The sequence below is a fragment of the Lissotriton helveticus genome, chromosome 4_1 (genome assembly GCF_964261635.1).
Source record: "Lissotriton helveticus chromosome 4_1, aLisHel1.1, whole genome shotgun sequence".
NCBI lineage: Eukaryota > Metazoa > Chordata > Amphibia > Caudata > Salamandridae > Lissotriton > Lissotriton helveticus.
Window position 1 is genome coordinate 1,978,360,167 of NC_136063.1, and position 23,377 is coordinate 1,978,383,543.

Here is a 23,377-nt window from a genome sequence, read left to right on the forward strand (position 1 = left end):
TCATTGCAATTCTTTCAGTAGTCTATTGGCAATCATCTAGTACCATGGTAAACAGAAGTGGGTGCACTGGTAAACAGAAGTGGGTCAATAGAAAGCAGGAGGATAGATCTATTATCATAACCACATGCTCAATTTCAAAGACACATTCCACAGCTTGTTTGTTACCTGGAGAATATAAGAAGAACTTGCAAACAGATAAAGAACAATTCATCAATAGCAACCCATCAAAAAATCAACCCTTTTTTAAAATTATAAAATGGCTGCGTGTTTCGTACCCAAAATTCTTTTTGAGCAGCATTTTGATCCAGATTTGGTTGCAGATTTATATGGGATAGTTGAATCGCCATTCGCTCAAGACACAGTGGTTCAAGCACTAGAAGAATTGCACAGAACCTTTACCACAGGTAAGAAAAACGTTGCCTTTGTAGTGCTAAAAACGTTTTTTTTCAATTCATCATTCTGTTTGTAGCTTCTATTGAGCAGTAGAGATATTAGAAGATTAACAAAAAATTAGCAGTAACACACATACATTCCTTGTAGTACTAACCGTACAGCACATTATTTTATTGATAGCACAAACTGAGCAGCAGCAGTGGCAAGAAATATGTGAAGCAAGGAATTCTTTGTAGCAAATATTTTGCATATTTTTGGGAAAACTGCACAATTATAGGTTACTTATTCAAAATGCCTTTTGGGGTAGCTTGAGTGGAAACTGAATGTGTGGGCATAACTCACATTCAGATATTTCCTGAGATATCGAAAAGGAAAGTGTCTCAAGGTCTAGTTGGGTTTATTTAATCCTTTTTAATCCAGATTTTCCAAAAAATAACTCAGTTTAACCAATAAGGGCCTCATTGTGATGCGGTTCTGTGCGCAACCATAAACTGATGCATTTCGATTTGTATGCTCGGAGGCAGCAGTCGGTCGGAAACTCCACATAATCCCTTAAGAACTGTTTCTGTCATCGGGATTATGATGTCAGTTTCCAACAGCGTTTCCATGTCGGCATTTCTGACTTGGAAAGGCTGTTGGAAAGTGATATTGGTGGCCCCTAGCGAGACCCCTTTACCCCTGGACCTTCGTATTTAGCCCCATGGGTCACCTATGATGCCCCTATCAACATCCCAGCACCTTTTGACAGGCAGGTGCCTGCCACACGGTGCAAGGATATTTAAAAACTCACATGTTTCAATGGGAGTTTATGCTTCGGGCGGTTTCAGCCCATCACACAAGCCCTCATTGAAAAATGGACATTTGCAACTGCAAACCAAACAATTCGGTCGGAACCGCCCACCTGAGGACAGTCAGTTCCCAACAACGACCTAAATCGCAAAGAGGGCCTAAGTTGTTTCTGTGTCACAATTAGACAGCATGCTTGATGGTCTCATTTTTTGCATAGACACAAAGTTAACCAGAAAGTTAATTTCATATTCTTTTGTGGTTAAATATTACGAAGGCTCCATTTGTTGCAATGTATTCCCCAGGTTGAGAAAAAGAGTTGACATCATTAAATAAAAAATGTATTTATCATACATTACAATGGATACAAGTATATTCAAGAAAAAGAATAGATTAACAAAATAAACATAATTTGAAGATATAAAAATATTGGGATCGATGATGTGTCAGGGAGGATTCGATGTAGTTGAGCTAGGATAGTGGTAATATACATTATAAACTGGCTTCCACTTTGTAGTATTGATGCAGTGTCATTCATGTAGTTTTTGTAGACGTGATAGAAGATGTAGTAACCAATGAGAACAATACATTTACAACATACTGGCTCCTGACTATGGACAGTAAATAATTAAACACATATGCCATGTTGACATAAATTTAGATCTCTTCATTTTCAAACCCAGCTTCCTAAAATTGCATAGGAATGGCTAGTGTTTAAGCGTGACATTGTAAAGATGTAAAATGTGTATTAAGGATCTGCATATTTTGGTTCAGTGACAAAATATCGAAACTGAAAATATTGTTCTACAAAAATATTGTGACAGCAATATTGTTGTCCAAAATATCGTCATCCTATCTTTATAATGTAAATTACAAAAATATGAGATTACAAATATCGTTGTGACTAATATCATTGTCAAAAATAATGTTTTTTTAAATATATGTAAATATAAATATTAAACATTAAGGAACCTATTAAGATGTCATGCGGACATCTCAGAAACGAGACCAACCAACTTCTGGACCTCCTCATCTGTTCGGTCCTATACTCCCATTCTTCTATGGGAGCTTGTGTTACAGCCGTAAATTGTCCGTAACTCAAGCTCCCATAGAGGAATTGGAGTCTGTGTTCATCCCTGACCCATGTGGCGCCTACACACAGTGCTGGGATGGGGGCACCCTCAACATCCAACTAGAGGCAGCAGAGGTAAGGGGGCCCTGCTCGGGGCCCCCCATACTAATTCTCCGACAGGCTTCCCATGTTGGAACGCCTGAGATAGAAAGCCTGCCAGAGACCGATTATCGTAATTCCAAGGGCAAAAAGGCTGCCCTTTGGGATTATGGGCCAGCCTCCGACTGGCAAACAAGCTCCTGGAGCCCGTCGGAAGCCAGCCAGAATAACCAGCTGGTTTAATTTCTGACCGCCAGCATTGTAATGCGGCAGTCAGAGATACTGCCACTCCATATATTTAAAATTAGCAGTAAAAAAGTACACATTAAATATCTATAGTTAATTTCAATATAAATATAACTATTATATTTATTTTTAAAAACACACCAATATTAATATATATTCACTGAAAAAACCATAGGTTTGACACCAGTTATATTTAGCTGGAAATTTTACTGACATAAAACCGGGCCCCCAGAGTGAAGGAGAGGTAGGGGGGGCGCGGTGCCTGCCGCTTTCTTTATGCAAATGCATCAATGCATTTTTAGCATTGTAGCGGCGGTGCAGAGAGCACCGCCTGCCACAATGCTAAAAATGCAGGATGTGCCTGCCACTGTGGTGGGCACATCCTAATACCCGGGCGGGCGGTCCCGAATTCCGACAGGATGGCGGGCGGATAAAGTCCGCCCGTCATCCTAATGAGCCCCTTACTGTTTAATTTCAATTAAAAAAAAAGCCCATGTCCCGGGGGAGGGGGCCGAATAAGGCCTCAGGAGGGGGGCCATGTTGCCCCCTGCCTTATTTTTTTATAAAAAAAAGGGGGGGGGGGGCGACCTCGGGGGATGGGGTTCCCAGGGCCACAAAATTAGAAAACAAAAGTGGGCTACAAAGCCCCCTTCTTAAAATAAAAGACCGGCATTGTGCCGGAGGCCACACACCCTCCGTTTACACAGTGCGGAAGGGAGGGGACGGAGCCTGAGGTGACGTGTGCAAACACGCCCTGTGGCACATTTTAAGTAGGTGATAAAATTCCCCTTCAAACCTGAGGGCGAACTAGCCCACCAGGTGCTTCCAGTAAGCGCCACTATGCTGCGTTGCAGAGAGATGGTGCACTGACCATGTCATGAGTGATATAATATGTGACGTCATCAGCAGTACATTACGGGCGAGCGAGTTATAGTTAGCTGAACAAACTAACTAACTATAACGAAGGGATTTCAATGGTTTTGTACAAGTGAAATGTCGAGCTAACTATAACGCCCCTGAAAACTAAGGTTTTTTCAGTGAATTTCTAAGGTTTTTTAAATGCTAATTCTTACTATAACATGTCTGAAACTTATGGCTTTTTCAGTGAATTTTGAAGGGTTTTTAACCCCTTTGTCGCGGCGGTAATTCCGCCACGGCACTGGGGAGAGGAGGGTCCGCGCGGCGCCGCCATGCTCGTGATGGAACCACTCTGTCACAAGCCACGGGCGACTGTGCTTGTGACGGAGTGGTTCCGTCACGGCCCGCCTGTTCAAAAGAACGCTCAGCGCAGGCGCGGAATTCATGCCGTGCAGGTGCGGCAGCCGGGCCGTGACGGAACCACTCCGTCATTAGAACAGTCTGTGGCTGGTGACGGAGTGGTTCCGTCACCAGCATGCTAAGGGTTAAATGATAATTTTTAAATGTAATAATAGTTATATGCATTTTTTTATTCAGATTTTCTACAGTTTTTAACTTTATTTTTACTTATTTTATTTTTTAAATTACATTATATATTCTTTATATAAATGGAAATGAAAATGTTTTTTAAAAAAATTGAAACTGAAATATTGTTTTTTGTTGCATGTATAAGTGCAGAACTATAAGTGTGTTGGTTAGTTAGGGGACTGCATGCATAGTGGGTTGGGGTTTGAATCAGTCCATGTGCTAAGCCCTGGCTCAGTGCATGAGTACTTGGGTACTGACTGAATAATTAGAGTACTGCAAGGATAGTGCCTGGGTGAACTTATAAGTGGTTGGGTTTTTCCACAGTGAATGGATTAGTACATGGTGGTGAATGTGTCACTAGAGGAGTGCAAGGGGAGTGAAAAGGTGTTTGCTGGAAGTATATGAATAAGAACTGGGGAATTGAAGGTGTAAAAGACAAGTGTGTAGGTGGTTAGAGGACTGCATGCATAGTGGATAGACGTTTGAGGTAGTCCATGTGCTAATGCCTGTCACGCTGCATGAGCATTTGGATACTGACTGAATGATTTGAGTAATGCAAGAAGAGTGCCTGGGTGAATTTATAAGTGTTAGAATTACTTTTCAGGATCAGTACTTGGCTCAAAGATGCAGCACTAGGGTCTCTCCTGAGTACATCGGAATTTGTAGTATGGCTGATTTTATAGAAATATTTTAATGTTCCAAAACTCCACACTTAGAAGAATTTCCAACTGAAACCAGTCAATGTTAGCCTACGGAAGGAAATTCAAGTTACTGGTAAGCATGGTTAGAATCACTTTTCAGGATCAGTACTGTGTTCAAAGATGCAGCACTGAGGTCTCTCCTGATAACAGGTGAATACATCGGAATTCGTAGTACAGCTGATTTTAGAGGAATATTTTAAAGTTCCAAAACTGCATACTTTGAAGAATTTCCAAGTAAAACCAGTCAATGTTAGCCTACGGAAGGAAATTCAAGTTACTGGTAAGTACGGTTGCAATTACTTTTCAGGATCAGTACTGGGCTCAAAGATGCAGCACTGAGGTCTCTTCTGATAACAGGTGAGTAAATCAGAATTGGTAATTCAGCTGATTTTAGATGAATATTTTAATGTTCCAAAACTCCACACTTAGAATAATTTCCAAGTGAAACCAGTCAATGTTGGCCTATGGAAGGAAATTCAAGTTACTGATAAGTACAGTTAGAATTACTTTTCAGGATCAGTACTGGGCTCAAAGATGCAGCACTGAGGTCTCTCCTGTTAAAGGTGAGTAAATCAGAATTCGTAGTTCGGCTGATTTTACTTTGGTCCACTATATATAGACACACTTTCCTGTGTAAACGCGCCCTGTGTCGGTTTTAATTTGGGAGATTAAGTCCCCTTAAATCCTGAGTGTCCCTAGGGTCCAAGTAGGCCACTAGGTACCTCCAGTAAGCGCCACAGAGCTGCATTGCAGAGAGGTGTAAAAAGGGGCACGGCCTGGGCCACCTCTCTGAAACACAGCGCAGTGGTGCTTACTGGAAGCACATGGTGGACTAGTTGGTCCCCTGGGCTCTCAGGATTGAAGGGGCATTATTTCCCCAACTTAAAACACGCCACAGGGGGATTTTGCACACCTCACCTCAGGTCCCGTCTCCTCCCTTCCCACTGTGTAAACACGCCCTGTGTCCGCTTTAAGTTGGAAGATTAAGTCCCCTTGAATCCTGAAGGTCCCTAGGGTCAAAGTATCCCACTCAGTACCTCCAGTAAGCGCCGTTGCAGAGAGCTATAAAAAGGGGTACGGCCTGGACCACCTCCCTGCAATGTAGCACAATGGCGCTTATTGGATGAACCTGGTGGGCTAGTTGGCCCCCAGGGGCTCTCAGGATTGAAAGGGAATTTTTTCCCCAATGTAAAACACACCACAGGGCATTTTTGCACACTTCACCCCAGGCTCCGTGCCCTCCCTTCACCCCTCTGTAAACACGCCCTATATCCATTTTAAGTTGAGAGATTAAGTCCCTTTGAATCCTGAGGGTCCCTAGGGTCAAACTAGCCCACCAGGTACCTCCAGTATGGGCCACCGAGCTGCGTTGCAGAGAGGTGTTCAGAGGCCATGCCCCTTTTTACAACACTGCAACGCAGCTCCGTGGTGCTTACTGGAGTCACCTGGTGGGCTAGTTGCCCCCCAGGGGACCTCAGGTTTTAAAAGGAATTAATTCCCCTACTTAAAACGAGCCACAGGGCGTGTTTGCACACATTTAACCTCAGGCCCCACCCCCTACCTTCACCGCTGTGCAAACGCGCCCCATGGCGCGTTTGAAGTTGGGGGATTAAGTCCCCTTGAATCCTGAGGTTCCCTGGGGGCCAACTATACGGGGAGGAGATTGCGAGACCGACTAAGGTTCCTCAAGTCTAGATTCATTCTAGAGTTAGATAGCAAGGTCCCTAGAGTGCTAAACAGTCATGAAGAATTGGCCACACATATAGGCCGCTAACCTCCACTTAATTGAATAGCTGTAGCGAACCATCCTCACATATCATGCATTTTTATGATTATTTAAATGTGTTTCTCTTTAATAAATTTTTCCTTTTAACGGGATATTGTAAGATTATATTGATACATGGCAATACGATTCCCAGCCAGGATGACAGCTAGCATCATACCACAATTGTGGAGCCGCCAACAGGGATCATCTGTGGTCCCCATTCCCATGATCATATTGGATAGTGTTTTTCCTGCATACACATTAGTTCACATTGTTTAATATATGCACATTGCACTTTCCCTGCACTAAATTCCCCCAAAATCACCTAAGGATGCATTCCGCCCATCACTCAGTCCCGAGCAACACTATGGTTAAAATGACATTAATTTCCATCAGCCCGCATTACATTATGATATGTTTGCACTACGGACTCTTACAGTGTATGACTTGCCATGTCAGACATAAATAATGATTGCTTTACGATGCTGCACATATTGCGTAAATTCGCCAACATTAGTTTGATAGATTAGGCAATAGTGGTAATGTAACTTTACTGAATTAAAAACCACATTACGGAACAAGGAGGTACTCCGCCAATGGGCATATGTTCGTCATAGCCAGTGTGCTATCATTCCAAAGGGATCGCTAACATATGGTGCATTATTTGCGTTGATAATCAAATTGCAAAGTGTGATTATGGCATCTATAAATGTAAAGTGCTTGCTTTATTATATGAAATTATTTTTGTATGTTAATGGCATAAGTCGAAATTGCAGAGTACGGAAAATGTATAGTAGTTTCTTGGATGTCTGACAACACTGAAGTCTGCAGCGCTGCAAATTGTATTCAGCAACAGACACATGTCCACCGCAATCAGTTTATCAGTAATCTTAGGCATTGTCAAGCACATTGTGCAAGATTTGCGCTTACAAAAAAAAGGGAAACTGTGTTTATGGCCTCGGATAATTTAAAGTGATTGTCTTGAAATACGAAATTATTTTTATATGCTGAAGCTAAAAATGCAATTGCAGAGCGAGAAAAACGCTAAGTATTTCTTCTATGTTGTGAAAGACCACAGTCCATAGCATTTTATAGTGAACTGAGCAACCTTAGCACCTCAAATCTAATTATAAATTGTAAATATGATTTGTTGAAGTAAATGCCTGCAACAACAAAATTAATTATGACTGTCAGGAAAAAAGTTGAAAGTGTACAGTTTGAAATGCGGAAAGTATTTATTTTATGTCATGCAACACTGCAGGTTATTTCTATGGGAATTCGAGGATTAGGAAGCAACTTGACATAGGCCAGAATACGAAAATTGGACTTTGATTGCACAATAAATCATTGTGCTGTTTCCTGGTATGCTGCCTCTTCATTCCGGACCCACGTTTGGTTGTGGAGTAAGAAAGTGTTATGATATATGGTGGTAGCTGTTACCATGGGCGGCACTAGAGCTGAGAGTAAGGGAACTGCCGAAGCAGCGAATCTGGTGAAAGATATATATTTCCTACTGGTAGTCGCCAGTAGGTAGTTATAGTTAGGACCTATTTTCCATAGGAAATCCGCAGCATTCTATTTCCAATAACTTTAGCGCCGGTTGATGAATCTTCACGAAATTTTCAAAACTTGTGAGTCGCTCCGGTCTGCTCCTATCTTAAAAGTTTCGGCGTGATTTGGCAAGAGGAGGCTGAGAAAAAAGTGGTGGTCCCAAAACATGTTTTCCACATGCAATTTTTTCTAGTGACATTTAGTGGCAGCTACAGCCCGAACTGCTGAACAGAATTACTCTAAATTTGTCAAAGAGGTAGCCCTTGGTTCAGAGTCATGCAATTTTGTTAAATGGTAAAAATCTGTTCAGTAGTTGCTGAAAAAATCAAAAGTAAAAACACATATATATCTATGGCTGTGGTGGATTCGGGCACCCTGTGCGCACCCTGCGCATATTCTCCCGATCACGAGCTGAATGCTAATTAGTTGTCAACCCCAACAAACCAGGAAGTGTTGGCAGCCAAGTTGTGCCTCGGTAGAACATCGGACCTTCATGGCGACGTGTTGTTGCAGTACTTTGGACTGCCGACATTGGATTTTCCGTGCACACAGGTGATTCTAGAACCCCGTGATTGACCCCCTTGAATAAAAGATAGGACAACGTAAGAAATATATGGCGTTCGTCGACATAGTAGGTGGCTTGCCACCGTGAAGTTCAAGTTTGTTTCCCCCTATTTCTGTCGCCCTGTCCTGAGGAGGCCTAATTCTTTGGAAGGCCGAAACGCGACCGCGTCGACACTTTCCCTTTGGAGGAGTCCTGTTATTCTCAATTTATTTGTGAAAGATACTTCACTGGACACATGTGAAGAGTGGGGTTCCACAAAGTTTTCGTTTGGAACCGGTGTGTTCGACTACCTCCCAGTGTACCACCTAGATTTAATAGGAGGACACTTTTTGTAGTACTGTTCTATAGGGTGTAAGATAGGAAGTACTTAATAGAGATATATGTACAAATTAGACCCCCCCCATTTCTGTCATATATTGTTTTTGTCATATGTTTTTGCTGTATAAAGTGTACATGTTGTTCCATTGTGTATATTTGTTGTATATAGGTATGTACATAGGTAGGCTTATTTGTTGCATATAATGTATACATTTTTGAGAGGATTTGTGCTTGTGTTTTGTGATATATATAAAAGAAATGAAAAAAGTATAATTTGAACAGATTACAAAAAATAAAAAGTGTAATCTTATCCTCCTGTGGGTGTGATGATATTAGAAAACATTCGAATAATTAAACAGTGGACGTTAGTCACAGGACCAATAGGAAAATTTACTGTCATCTATTGTGAAAATTTGTCCATATCTGTTCCTCCTTTTGCCAATTCTCCTTTTTCTATATATCGGTAGAACTGAGGCACAAGAAATCAGAGCAACAAGTGCACAAAATGTAAGAAGGGGGCAGGGTGGAAACTCTGACCCCATAGGCCTGCTTAGGGGGTCCTACAAGGACACCCAGGAAATATATATTTTTTTTAAATCGGCAAAATCTGCGCAGGAAGTGCGGATCCTGCCAAGAAAAAAAAAAATGAAGCGCGGGCTCCCACGCTTCTTAATTAATTAGCCCCAGTGAGGGCCAAATCCTGGGGGCAAAAGTATTTTATATGATGGGGGCCCAGAGGGACCCCTGGAGACCCCCACCCCGGGGGCTACAAAATACATGGGTGGAGGGCTCAAAGGCCTCCTCCCAGCCCAGGGGACCACCACCCCCGGGGCTTTGAACATTGTGGCACGGGGCCATGCGGCCCTCCTCTTGGAGCTCTCGAGGTCCCTGGGCACCGCCACCCCCCAGGGCCAGCTCCTGCAGTGTCCTGGGGTGCCCACTCCCAGGACACTGCTGTTTGTTATAACAGGGTGGGAGCCTCGTGGCTCCCGCCCTGTCATAGCAAACTGTGGTTTAGATTTTAAAAGAGAGAGCAGGGAAACCTGCTCTCTCTTTCAAAATGCAAACCAGATTGCTTTTCCTCAAGGGGAGTTGCATGTTAGCAGCTCCTCATGTGAAAAAGCAATGCCGGCTCCTGAAGGATGCGGGGAGCCGGCGGTACTGTGGGGGCATTGGGGCTCCCCGCACAATCCCCAATGTTGTGTCTAGTCCCTGGGGGATGGGGTCCCCGGGGAGAATAGAAATTAGTGGTAGGTGCTAAAAAACTGTTTTACGGTAAAATTAGGAGTCGCACACCCAGCACGGCGCTCTACGCGGCCCCCTGGTGTGAACGCATTGGTGCGCGGCTCCCAGTTCAGCCGCCTGGTGTGAATGCGTTGGGTGTGCGACTCCCAGCATGGCGGCCTGGTTGAACGCATTGGGAGCGTGACTCCAGATAGCGCTGGGTGCGCAACTCCAAGCAAAAATCTTTTAATTTTCTTCAAATATACATCAAGGTTATGTGTTTAGATCTTAGATGGCTCTAAAAAGAGCCCTTGTGTTTATTGGGAGATTTTGGTACTTATAAGTACGTATGCAGAGTCTAAGGTTGATGAGGAAGACTCGGTTACCCTCATCTGTAAAATGTCCACCATCTCTCCTATAGATGGCATCTATATTAAAACGCAGATTGTTGTGGTAAATGGACCCCATCCTATAATCTCGGAGAAAAGCAGAAACAGCTATATTTACATGTTTCCTAGCTTTCTCAATCTGTGGACAACATGGATTGGACCAGTTCCATTTCTGTCTTTGACATATGTTAGAAAAGACAAAGGCAGTTTGGGGGAAAAGTGACATCAATTCTCCAAAGGTGTCCTTCATAAGCATTTCCAGACCTACCCCAGTCAAAGTGCCTAGGTCATTGCCACCACAGTGCACAATTATGAGGTCAGGGTGTTGGAGATGCAAAAAGGATTTAACAAATGGCATCAACTGGTGCCACTTTAATCCTCTCAGTCCAATCCATTTAATGTCTACATTTGGCAAAGCTAGGTCTTTGTCAATACCTCTGTTTTCTGCATACCTTTGGCTCCAGAAAATATAGCTATGTCCCACAATCCACACTCTAAGCATCTTGAAGGGAGGTCTGGAGGCACTCAGAAGGTGTCTGTATATGAAATGGGCAGTTTGAAAACTAAGATTTTTCTAAAATGTTGGATAAGATGCAGTTTAAAAAAAAAGAGAAATGATTGGCTGTTTGAGAACATTATAGACTGAAGAATAGGGTGCATGTTTCTGTGTTTTAAAAGCATGTGTCTTATTGGTTAATGAAAACTGTTTGAAAGGACCATTACATAGGATAACCTGATATTTTGAAAAGTCAAGCACACTTGGTTTTTGGATTTGCAACAGTTTGTACTGAACTTGTGACCTGTGTATTCAGTTGAGTGTCCCATGAACTGTTACTATGGTAACAGGCACTAAGCAGAGTGGGGGTAGGGTTTAAAGTTATGTCAATTGGAAATGGGTTGAAATGTGTAACCAATAGAAATGTGTGTTACCGTTTGAAATAATGTGGGAAGCAATGTGATTTGATATTTACATGTATATGTGTGCAGAATGAGAGGGAAAGTTTGCCATGTTTTGGATTTGCTAAGAGCAGTGCACTACAGACATTCTGTATAAGAATATCTGGTGTGCGATTCAGATACTTCTTAATCTACTAATCAATTTGAAAGGTGAGTTATTAATTTGTGAGGTGTTGTATCTGGTGCCTTTCTTTTTAATTAGAGTACTGTGTTTCTCTTGCTAAAGTCCAGGGAATAGTCTTGGTTGTCTAGCATCACACTGTGAGTCTGTGTGTACTTGTGCAACCATTGTGGCATAATCATGTGGTTACTTCATGTCTTTGCAGACACATAAGTGCTTAAAAGTTGTCCTGTTGTGACATTTTAGTAGTATTAGAACCCAGTGATTATTTATGCATTCGCAGAATGAGTCAGGCAATCACAGTAGAGTGCAGTAGTGAAATATGTAGAATGTATGCAATAACCTTACCCTTTCCAGACTAGAAGAGTTTCTCCTGCTAAAGTCCAGGGAATAGTGTTGCTTGTCTAGAATCACACTGTGAGTCTGTGTCCACTTCTGCAACCATTGTGACAGAAGCATGTGGATATTTCATCTTTCATGACACATAACTGCTAAAAATCTACAGCCCTTGTGCTAATCTAGTTAGCCATTCAGCACCATGTACTAATCCATTCATTTTGCCAAAAGCCAACCACCTATAAATTCACCCAGGCATTCTCCTTGCAGTACTGTAAGTACGCATGCAGTGAGTCAGGCCTAGGCACATGGACTGCTTTAAACCCCTATGCACTATGCATGCAGTCCTCCTACCACCTACACGTTTGTCTTTCACAACTTCAATTCCCCAGTTAGTGTCCATAGATTCCAGGAAACATCCTGACACTCTTTTTGCACTCGTCTAGTGACCAATTCAGTATGATGTACAAATCCATTCACTGCGCCAAAACCTAACCACTCATAAATTCACCTAGGCAGTTTCCATGCAGTATTCTAATCATTCACTCAGTACCAAATTATTTATGGAATGACTAAGGCCTTACCACAAAGACTGTTTAATACCCCTATCCACTATGCATGCAGTGTTCTAACCACTTACACATTTGTCTTTCACACCTTCAATTCCCCGGTCAGTGTCCATGGATTCCAGGAAATATCCTGCCACTCCCTTTGCACTACTCTAGTGACCCATTCAGCACCATGTACTAATCAATTCACTGTGCCAACACCTAACCACTTATAAATTCACCCAGGCAATATTCTAATCATTCAGTCAGTATTCAAGAACTCATGCAATGACTCAGCCATTAGCACGTTGGCTGCTTCAAAAACCTATCCGCTATGCATGCAGTCTTTTAATCACCTACACATTGGTTTTTCACACCCTCAATTCCCCAGTCAGTGTCCATATAATACAGCAAACACCCTGCCACTCCCTTTTCACTCCTCTAGTGACCTATTCAGTACCATGTACTAATCCAATCATTGTGCCAAAACCTAACCACTCATAAATTCACCCAGGCAGTTTCCTTGCAGTATTCTAATCATTCAGTCACTACTCAAGTACTCATGCAACGACTCAGGCCTTAGCAGATAGACTGCTTCAAACACCTATCCACTATGCATGCAGTCCTTTAACAACCTACACATTTGTTTTTCAGACCCTCAATTTCCTAGTCAGTGTCCATATACTACAGCAAACACCCTGCCACTCCCTTTGCACTCTTCTAGTGATCCATTCAGTACCATGTACTAATCTATTCACTGTGCCATAACCCAACAACTTATATTTTCATCCAAGCAGTTTCTTTGCAGTATTCTAATCATTCAGTCACTACTCAAGTACTCATGCAATGATTCTGGCCTTACCACATAGACTGTTATAACACTCCTATCCACTATGCATGCAGTCCTCTAAGCACCTACACATTTGTCTTTCACACTTTCAATTCCCCAGTCAGTGACCATATACTACAACAACCGCCCTGCCACTCCCTTTGCTCTCCTCTAGTGACCCATTCAGTACCATGTATTAGTCCATTCACTGTGACAAAAGCTAATCATTTATACATTCACCCAGGCAGTTTCCTTACAGTGTTCTAATCATTTAGTCAGCACCCAAGAGGTCATGCAATGACTCAGGCCTTAGCACATAGACTGCTTCAAACCCCTATCCATTATTCATGCCTTCTTCTAACCACCTACACATTTGTCTATCACACCTTCAATTCCCCAGTCAGTGTCCATAGACTCCAGGAAACATCCTGCCACTCCCTTTGCACTCCTCTTGTGACCCATTCAGCACCATGTACTAATCCATTCACTGCACCATAACCCAACCACTTATACATTCACTCAGGCAGTTTCTTTGCAGTATTCTAATCAGTCAGTCATTACTCAAGTATGCATGCAATGACTCAGGCCTTAGCACATAGACTGCTTCAAACACCTATCCACTATGCATGCAGATCTCTAACAATGTACACATGTGTTTATCACACTTTCAATAACCCAGTCATTGTCCATAGACTCCAGGAAACACCCTGACACTCCCTTTGCACTCCTCTAGTAACCCATTGAACACCATGTACTAATCCATTCACTAATCCATTCACTGAGCCAAAACCTAACCACTTATAAATTCACCCATGCAGTTTCAGTGCAGTTTTCTAATTATTCAATCAGTACCCAAGTATTCATGCAATGACTCAGGTCTTAGCATAGACTGCTTCAAACCTCTATCCACTATGCATGCCGTCCTCTAACCACCTACACGTTTGTTTTTCACACCTTCAATTACCTAGTAATTGTCCATAGACTCCAGGAAACACCCCGCTACTCCCTTTGCACTCCTCTTGTAACCCATTCAGCACCATGTACTAATCCATTCACTGCACCAAAACCTAACCACCTAGGCAGTTTCCGTGCAGTATTCTAATCATTCACTCAGGACCCAAGTACTCATGCAATGACTGAGGCATTACCGCATAGACTGCTTCAAACCCCATATCTACTATGCATGCAGTCTTCTATCCACCAGCACATTTGTCTTTCACACCTTCAATTCCCCAGTCAGTGTCCATAGACTCTAGGAAACGTCCTGCTACTCCCTTTGCACTCCTCTAGTAACCCATTCACAAGCATGTACTAATCTATTTACTGCACCATAACCCAACCACTTATAAATTCATCCAGGCAGTTTGTGTGCAGTATTGTAATCATTCAGTCAGTACTCAAGTACTCATGGAATCACTCAGGCCTTAGCACATATACTGCTTCAAACACCTATCCACTATGCATGCAGTCATCTTACCACCTATACATTTGTTTTTCACACTTTCAATTCCCCAGTCAGTGTCCATAGACTCCAGGAAACATCCTGCGACTTCCTTTGCACTCCATTAGTAACCTATTCAGCACCATGTACTAATCTATTCACTGCACCATAACCCAACCACTTATAAATCCATCCAGGCAGTTTCTTTGCAGTATTTTAATCATTCAGTCAGTACTCAAGTGCTCATGCAATGAATCAGGCCTTAGCACATTGGCTGCTTCAAACACCTATCCACTATGCATGCAGGCTCTCCAACCACCTACACATTTGTCTTTCACACCTTCAATTCCCCAGTCAGTGTCAATATACTACAGCAAACACCCTGCCACTCCCTTTGCACTCCTCTAGTGACCCATTCAGTACCATGTATTAATCCATTCATTGCGCCAAAACCTAACTACTTATAAATTCACCTAGGCAGTATCCTTGCAGTATTGTAATCATTCACTCAGTTCCCAAGTAGTCATGCAATGTCCTAGGGCTTAACACAAACACTGGTCCATTTCGCATGCAGACCTGTAACCACCTACACGCTTTTCTTTACACCTTCAATTACAAGTTTAATTAGTGATTACAAAAGAAAGCGGTTAAATGGTTTTTATATACAATGTGTTTGTATAGTGATAGAAAAGTATAATTTATAAATATATTAAAATAAATGTATTTATATTTATTTTTTACTGATATTGTTTATCATCATTACAATAAAGTTATCATGCCTGAGAAATCAAGCAAGGAAAAAGGACAGAAAAAGGACAATCATTTGAAGAAAATTCCACAACAAGTATTAGGTGACCAACATCATGTGGGAAAAAACAATAAGTGTTCCGGTAAGAGGACCAAACAATTTATCAACAAACTTTCAAAGCCTACAAATAACGAGCACATTGAGGAAAGTTCAAAGAATGCTTCAACAATTAAAAAGTATATTAAGGAAAGAAACGTACATAAAACAAAATCACATTGAAAAGACACAATGTATGGTAAAAGGAGGATAAGTCAGTATGCAGAAATTAGAAAGAAAATAATTTACAATAGAGTTGTTTCTCATTTGGTAAAAGATGTGAAGAAATACAAAAAAGAGCAGTGTTTTATAAAAAGAAGGAAATAGAAATTATTGTAGAGAAGGCTTTTGAATTAAAAATGAAATTATTCATTTTAGTTTTAAACAGATTTCGATCACTAGATAAACCAATCCATTTTATGAAGGCAAAAGTAAGAGGAAAAGAGTAATTTACAGAACTAATTGTTGTGATTTTTTTTGTGGTTCATGGAAACACAGTTCAAGTTCCCCAAGGTTTGCAGCAACTTTTAAATTATTTTTTTAAAGTTTTGCAGAGAAAGAGGCCTCAGCCAAAATGAGTCCTAGACCAAATTTATGATCTTCGACAAAGGTAAAATGTAGCAAAGACCAGACCAATGTGGGCAGGTAGCCGTAAACTGAAGAAGGTCGAAGCTTTTAACTACTTGGGGATTTGACTTACCCCTTCAATTAGCTGGACCCCACAGGTAGAAAAAGCAAAACTTCAACTAATTCAACAATGTGTCCACATAAGTAAGATACACAGGAGGACAGTATCCAGGCAAATAGCCCCCGCTCTTCACATTTACAATACTAAGGTTTCGGCCGGGGTCCTTTATGGGGTGGAACTCTGGGGTGTTAGTTCTTTGGCCTCTTTGTCCACAGCTGAAAATCGATTCTTAAGATCGCTTGTAGATCTCCCTGCCAGTTCCTCTTTGATTCCTTTTTACTTTGATATTGCTCATAAACATCTAAAGCATAAAGTAAAATACAAAATAATATCATTCTGGTTTAGACAATGGGCAACAGATGAGCTGGATCCTTATTGGGATGCCCTGAGGGATCCTCTTAAGATTTTCTCAGGCTGCATCTATAAGGTGGTTTTCCCACTTGCGTGATCTACTAGGGAAACTGGGGAGGGACAGCTTTTGGTCTAGCCCAGAAACCATGAGCAGCATCTCGAGAGACAAGCTGAAAAAGAGGTAATGGGAAAAAATAGTACAATTGGAACTAATAGAACATGCCTCAGGCCTAACTAAAGCTTTTTTAACTTATAAACATGTTCCATGTTTTGAAACGTCAATGGATAAAATTACTCCTCCGTTGGCCGGCAAGCTCTTTTTGCAGTTTAGATACAAGACCCTACCAACTAACTCTTTCTGTTCGACATGGTGCATGTATCCTCCTGTAGTTAATTTATGTACTGTGTGTAAATCTTTGACATAATCTATTGTTGGATAATACCACTATGTAGACCTGTTGGTCGGAGCCACTATCTTGAAATCCTGAGGCGGCTGTTTATGAATACCCGAACATTGATAGTGTTCGGTATCTCTTTTTTTCTGTATGCTGTGTATGTCAGGCGTAGGAAGTTATTACTCTGATTCTTGTCTTTTTATCCATGAATTTATACTTTTTGTATAATGATTTGCACAATGTCTACTGATAAACCTTTCTTATGATTTTATTATATGGTCTTATTGTTTTTTAAATGGAACCTGTGCTGTGATGTACTTTTTTGAATCTCTGAGATTTTAATAAAGTTTATATGACGATAATGATGAGTTCAAGTTCAGAGCCTTTCTTTAATGAAGAGAGTTACTTTCAGACCATTAAATAATTTGTTGCATGCAGTTGATACCGCTGGTCAAGCTTATGAGGTTAGAATTGGTTGTCCAATTGACAAAGAGAAAATAGTTCCCAGAAATGCAGAACATGTGATAGCTGATGAAGTTCTAGGGAGATGTCCTAAAGCCCTAGTGTACACTTGGGATTGCAGTAGTATTTGTAGTATACAACAGGAATCTATTGAAATTGTACGCAATTTCTTATGAGAATAAAGTAAAAAAAGAGTTAAACAAAAGATTAAGATATTGTAAGGACTAGACCCTTGCAGAGTGAGAAAAAATACTGGTTTGCAAGGTCATTCTCTGGCTTGTTTTTCTAGAAAAGTATGTCAGTGTTTTTCATCATTTCAGGATGTTAGCAGTACATCATTCTCAAATGCGGAAGTTAGTCAGAAGATTGTATTACACAAAAAGTCCAGCAAAAAGTCCAGCACTAATGTTAAATGAGTTGAACAGTGAAATGAAATTGAGTTTTGTTACTTTGATCCTGAACAAGAGAGTGCAGAAACTGACACATTAATAGAAGAAAATGTTGAAAAGAATATGCAACATACTACTGCAAACATTTTTGAAGAACAAATTACAAAGTTTAAGGGGATTTCAGGTGAAAGGCCAAATTATTCTTGTATTTGTCGTCGCGACTGTTGATCTGTGTTTAAAAAGTGAAAGAGAAAATAATGATAATTGGAAGGAATTTGCAACTTATTTGTTGGTAGAGAATTGTTTTGATTTGAATTCTGACCAGCGTTTTTCCAAACATTGCTATACCAAATTAGATGAGAATAAAATGCCCACTAGAGCTGTCCATAATAATCTAGAGTTGCTAACTATTCCTCCAGAACTGATAGATTTAAATACATATGAGTCTATTCTGATTCAATGTGTACACCCATTTCAAGCTATTGTTCGTATGGAGCCTAAAACAGGTAGATTAACTCCTTCAGATTTACAGAGAGGATTAAAAGGAAGAGTTGTATATTTACCTCTAGATTTAAAGAAAAGTATTGAAACTATTGGTGTAGAGAATGTAGAAAATGAACTACTAGTTATTCTACTTAATAGTGTTCCTACTAAGAGTAAGAAATTATGGCAAGAATTAGTGGATAATAGGAAAGTGAAAAACGCAACATTGTATCTGATAAAAAACAATGAGTATTATAAAAATGTGTATTTGGGAGAATAAGAAATGCTTTTAGGAGATGATACTGAAACGTCAAGTGGTCAAATTGAAAAAGTGGGCATGTCCAAAAGTGAAGAAATCTATGAACATTATAGTGTATATCCACTTCATTCAAAAGAAGTGAGAGGGAATACTATTGAATTACTCAGATTGAAAAAAGCAAAGGGAATTCCCATGAGTGTATGAGAAAAAAGTTTGGTAGCTCGTTGTTTTCCGCAGTTGTTTCCAACGATAAAAGGTGGACGATATGATGAACGATCAGTGCAGATTCCTGCATCTGAATATCGGACAACAAGATTGTATGCAGAAGATCCAAGATTTCGACAATGTATCCCATATATATTTCATCTTTTGTTTGACAGTGACTTGTCTGGAGTACATCTTCAAAATGTTTCAGCAAAGGAATTTATGTATAAAGTACATCAGAGAGATGATCATTTAGAATCTCAGCTGATTCATTTGATGGCATGTCAGTGTGGCACAAATGAGTATTAGTACCGTTGTCATGGAAAACTTAAATATATGCTAAGGAACTTAGGAACTCCTATGTGGTTCCTTACCCTAAGCTGTGCTCAATACGCTTGGGATGATTTACGCACGGAGGCGGCAAGAGATGTTTGGGGAGTATTTCACTTTCCTAGGCTGGCCTCGGAGACGGGTGCTTTTTAATGACATTTCATCTGTGGCAGCATAACGAGCAAAGATGCCATGTGAGTGCACTAATCTATTCTTAAATTCAAGACTGTTATGCAGAGGAACAATTTACATAAAATAAATGCATGGCAGCGTGAAAAGTATTTTGCATTACGGCTCACATAGTGCATCCTGGGAAATGGAGGAGTGTGACACCGGACAGTGCATCCCTATTGGTTACCAGAGGCTCTCCAATGATTAAGACTGTATGAACAGTTGAAATGCATCTGGAAGTAATTGATTGGCTGTCACCTCGCACTATTAAAGCACCTTAACTCCAAAGCCGGGCCTCGGTTGTATTTCATATATATATATTTATATATATCAAAATTGCAGCTCCTGACTGCCAATTGCAAGGCGCAACCGAACAGGTGCGGACCTCTTCCCCAAAATACAAATTCAATGACAGGCCACTCCACAAAGTTATGCAAGCAGTTTTAAAGATTTATTGCATTGTTCTTGAGACAAATGTCCTCCATGACGCGTTTCACTCCGTGAAAGGAGCTTGATCACATGACGTGCCCCGACAAACATCACAAATTTAAAGTGCTTTAAAAGCCTAAACAGCCTTAAAAATAGGCTGAAAGGCAACCATGTGTAGTAAATAAATAAAACGACTAAGAGTGGCAAAAAAGCAAATCCAGGTACAAGAGGTTCACAAAAGATGTCAAAAAATTAACACATTTGAAAAGACATTCTTCCTTCACAATGCTGAAAGTGTTGGCAAGTGCCCTTAAAAATCACAAAATCATCAAAATGTAATTGAACATGAGAAGTAGCAGCAACGACAAGTTAATGATATAAATATGTTCGTCCAACCTTGAGTCACAGTGCAATATGCTACTATTCATATGAAATAGTTCCCTTCATATCCAGGTCGGGCGGCGCCATTTTGAGTGAGGTCCGGTCCCTGGCTGGTCGGGAGGTAGCGGTCCAGCTCGGGGAGGGGCTTGGGGGTTAAATAGATTTGGTGCTTCCCTGACCCTCGTGGCTGATCATAGTGGTGGCAGCACTGTGAGATTCCGCTGGGGAAAGAAAGGCAGACTGCGAGTTTACTCTTCTGCCTACTCGCTTTCCTGCATTCATCTTTTAGCGCTTTTAAAAACCGAATTTGCACTTTTACATCTAATTGATTAGAAAATTCTGATGTATGTATTTTTAACAATTTGGACCCGTTTTTAACCTTTGTGCTGTTGTCCCGGTTCCCCTGCGCCCCGTTCCACCGCGGCTGCTCTGTGCCGATTGTTGTGGAGGGCCAGGTCGGGCGGCGCCATTTTGAGTGAGGTCCGGTCCCTGGCTGGTCGGGAGGTAGCGGTCCAGCTCGGGGAGGGGCTTGGGGGTTAAATAGATTTGGTGCTTCCCTGACCCTCGTGGCTGATCATAGTGGTGGCAGCACTGTGAGATTCCGCTGGGGAAAGAAAGGCAGACTGCGAGTTTACTCTTCTGCCTACTCGCTTTCCTGCATTCATCTTTTAGCGCTTTTAAAAACCGAATTTGCACTTTTACATCTAATTGATTAGAAAATTCTGATGTATGTATTTTTAACAATTTGGACCCGTTTTTAACCTTTGTGCTGTTGTCCCGGTTCCCCTGCGCCCCGTTCCACCGCGGCTGCTCTGTGCCGATTGTTGTGGAGGGCCAGGTCGGGCGGCGCCATTTTGAGTGAGGTCCGGTCCCTGGCTGGTCGGGAGGTAGCGGTCCAGCTCGGGGAGGGGCTTGGGGGTTAAATAATGGTTCCTCATAGGGCGCGCAGCGGCCGCGCGCAGCGGGCGCGCCGTCTTCGCGCCGAAGGAGCGCCTAAGGAGGGCCTGTCTGTGCCCGTCCGTGCCCCGGACGGGCCCAGGGCCAGCCATTCTGCCCGACTTCCTGCAGGGATGGCAAATCTAGAGAAACGTATGTATTCTCGCCACGATCTTGTGAAGCTTGCCCTCCCCTGTGTAGGACTGCCATGTCGACGTGTAGATCTTGGTGGAACTTGGGTTGAGTGCCCTAGCTGTGGCTTCCTCCCCCAACCTGTCTTACCCCTACGCTTGGTCAGGAACGCCGGTGTTGCTACCATTAGGGCGGGACTGATTAATGCTAGATCGATGGTTAAACATGCTGCGGATATCTTCGATCTTCTGGTGGATGGCCAGCTGGATGTGCTGTTCGTCACGGAGACGTGGATGACCAGCACCTCCGCTCCGAGTGTGGAACTTGCTGTCCCCAGAGGCTTTAAGATTGCGAGGGTAGACAGATCCCAGGGGAGAGGGGGCGGACTGGCTGCCATTTACAGGGAGGGGTGGTCCTTTGTTGCTGAGCCTCCGATTGCGGGTGTTGATGGCGAGGTTCTTCACTTTGCTATAAAATTATCCCCGCACTTCACCTTAGGTGGTTCCGTGATCTATAGGCCCCCTGGCCAGGCAAATCATTTCCTTGACTCCTTAGAAGAATATATAGTGCCGCGGGCCTTAAGCTTCCCTAGGTTCCTTTTGGTTGGCGACCTTAATATTCATGTAGATACCCCTGACTCACCGGATGCCCGCAGGCTCGGCGAAATTCTTGCCCTGGCGCAGCTCAGTCAATGGGTTACTGTCCCAACTCATGAGGGAGGTCATCTGCTTGATTTGGTCTGCTCCAATTTCCCGATTCAATCTGTGTCAGTGGAAAAAACAACTTGGTCTGACCATGACCTGGTCAGGTTTGAATGGGTATCGGAGGAACCTGGTCCCACGCCCACCATCTATCACGCCCAAAAGATCAACTTGCCCGTGTTCAGACAGGCCCTGTCCAGAGCTCGCCCGAAAACTACGATGCTTCTGGACAAGGCCGTCGGCGAATTTAGCGAGTGGGTGCGGCAGGCGGCCTCTGCTTCCATCAAACGTACAACTGTGTCTAGGGTACGACACTCTCCCTCCCAACCATGGTTCTCTCCTGAACTGAGGGTGATGAAACTTGGCTGTAAAAAATTAGAACGTGCGTGGAGATGCAGCTATAGCCCAGAGGCTAAAGCTGCTCTACGTTTAGCACAGAAAAGTTATTATGCAGCCATCAAGGGAGCAAAGGGGAACTACTACGCAGGGCGTATTGCAAAAGCAGATAACAATAGCAGAGAGATCTTCGCTATTGCTAAGAGCTTTGTTGCGCCGGTTGCGGATGCAGTTGCCCTTCCGTCCTCTGCGCAATGGTGTGAGGACTTGTCCACCTTTTTTATCAGTAAAATAGCGAGGATCCAGCAGGACCTTATGGTGGCTATGTCTGCTGACTGTGTAGTGACTGACATGTGTCCCATACTTTGTCCCTATTCTGGACAACAGCTTCTGAACTTTGGCCAAGTTACTGAGGGTGATATTTTGCCCCTCTTGCAATCTCTGAAATCGGGCTCTCCCGCTGACCCGTGCCCGGCCCGGGTGCTTTCGGAGGTGGCGGATTTGGTTTGTTTTGAGATCACTCAGATAGTGAACCTCTCCTTGGCTTCAGGAGAGGTGCCGCTTGGGTGGAAACAAGCCAAACTTCTGCCGCTTTTGAAGAAACCAGGACTGGACGCTACGGTTCCTGGGAACTATCGTCCAATATCTCTTTTACCAGCACTTACGAAAGTTTGTGAGAAGGTGGTGCTTCAACAATTGGAGAATTTTGTTGAATCTTCCAATGCCCTCCATTCTGCCCAATCGGGTTTCAGAGCTACTTATAGCACTGAGACAGCGCTAGTGGAGATGACTGAGGCGATTCGGGACTGTTTGGACGGAGGCGGTAGAGCGGTCCTAATTTTATTGGACCTCTCTGCCGCGTTCGATACCGTCCCCTACGAACTCCTTCTCGCTAGGCTGTCCTCTATTGGCATTGGGGGAACGGTGCTGTCCTGGCTGTCTTCGTTTCTCTCCGACAGGTCCCAGCAGGTTTGGATGCCCCCCCATGTTTCGAATTCTAAACCACTTCTCACGGGGGTCCCCCAGGGCTCCACTCTTAGCCCCTTACTGTTCAATATTTACATCACCCCCCTGGTCTATCTAGCGGAACAGTATGGGG

At 42.5% G+C, this 23,377-nt stretch overlaps 1 protein-coding gene across 1 annotated transcript in view; it reads left to right on the forward strand.

Annotated features, from left to right (window-relative positions):
* The first annotated feature begins 219 nt into the window (after window positions 1–219).
* LOC144827765 (indolethylamine N-methyltransferase-like) overlaps window positions 220–23,377 on the forward strand; it is a 233,468-nt gene continuing 210,310 nt past the window's right edge. The window contains exon 1 of the mRNA XM_078685961.1: window positions 220–404. Coding sequence (XP_078542087.1) covers window positions 257–404 — 148 coding nt within the window. The 5' untranslated portion in view covers window positions 220–256. The remainder of the gene's footprint in view (window positions 405–23,377) is intronic.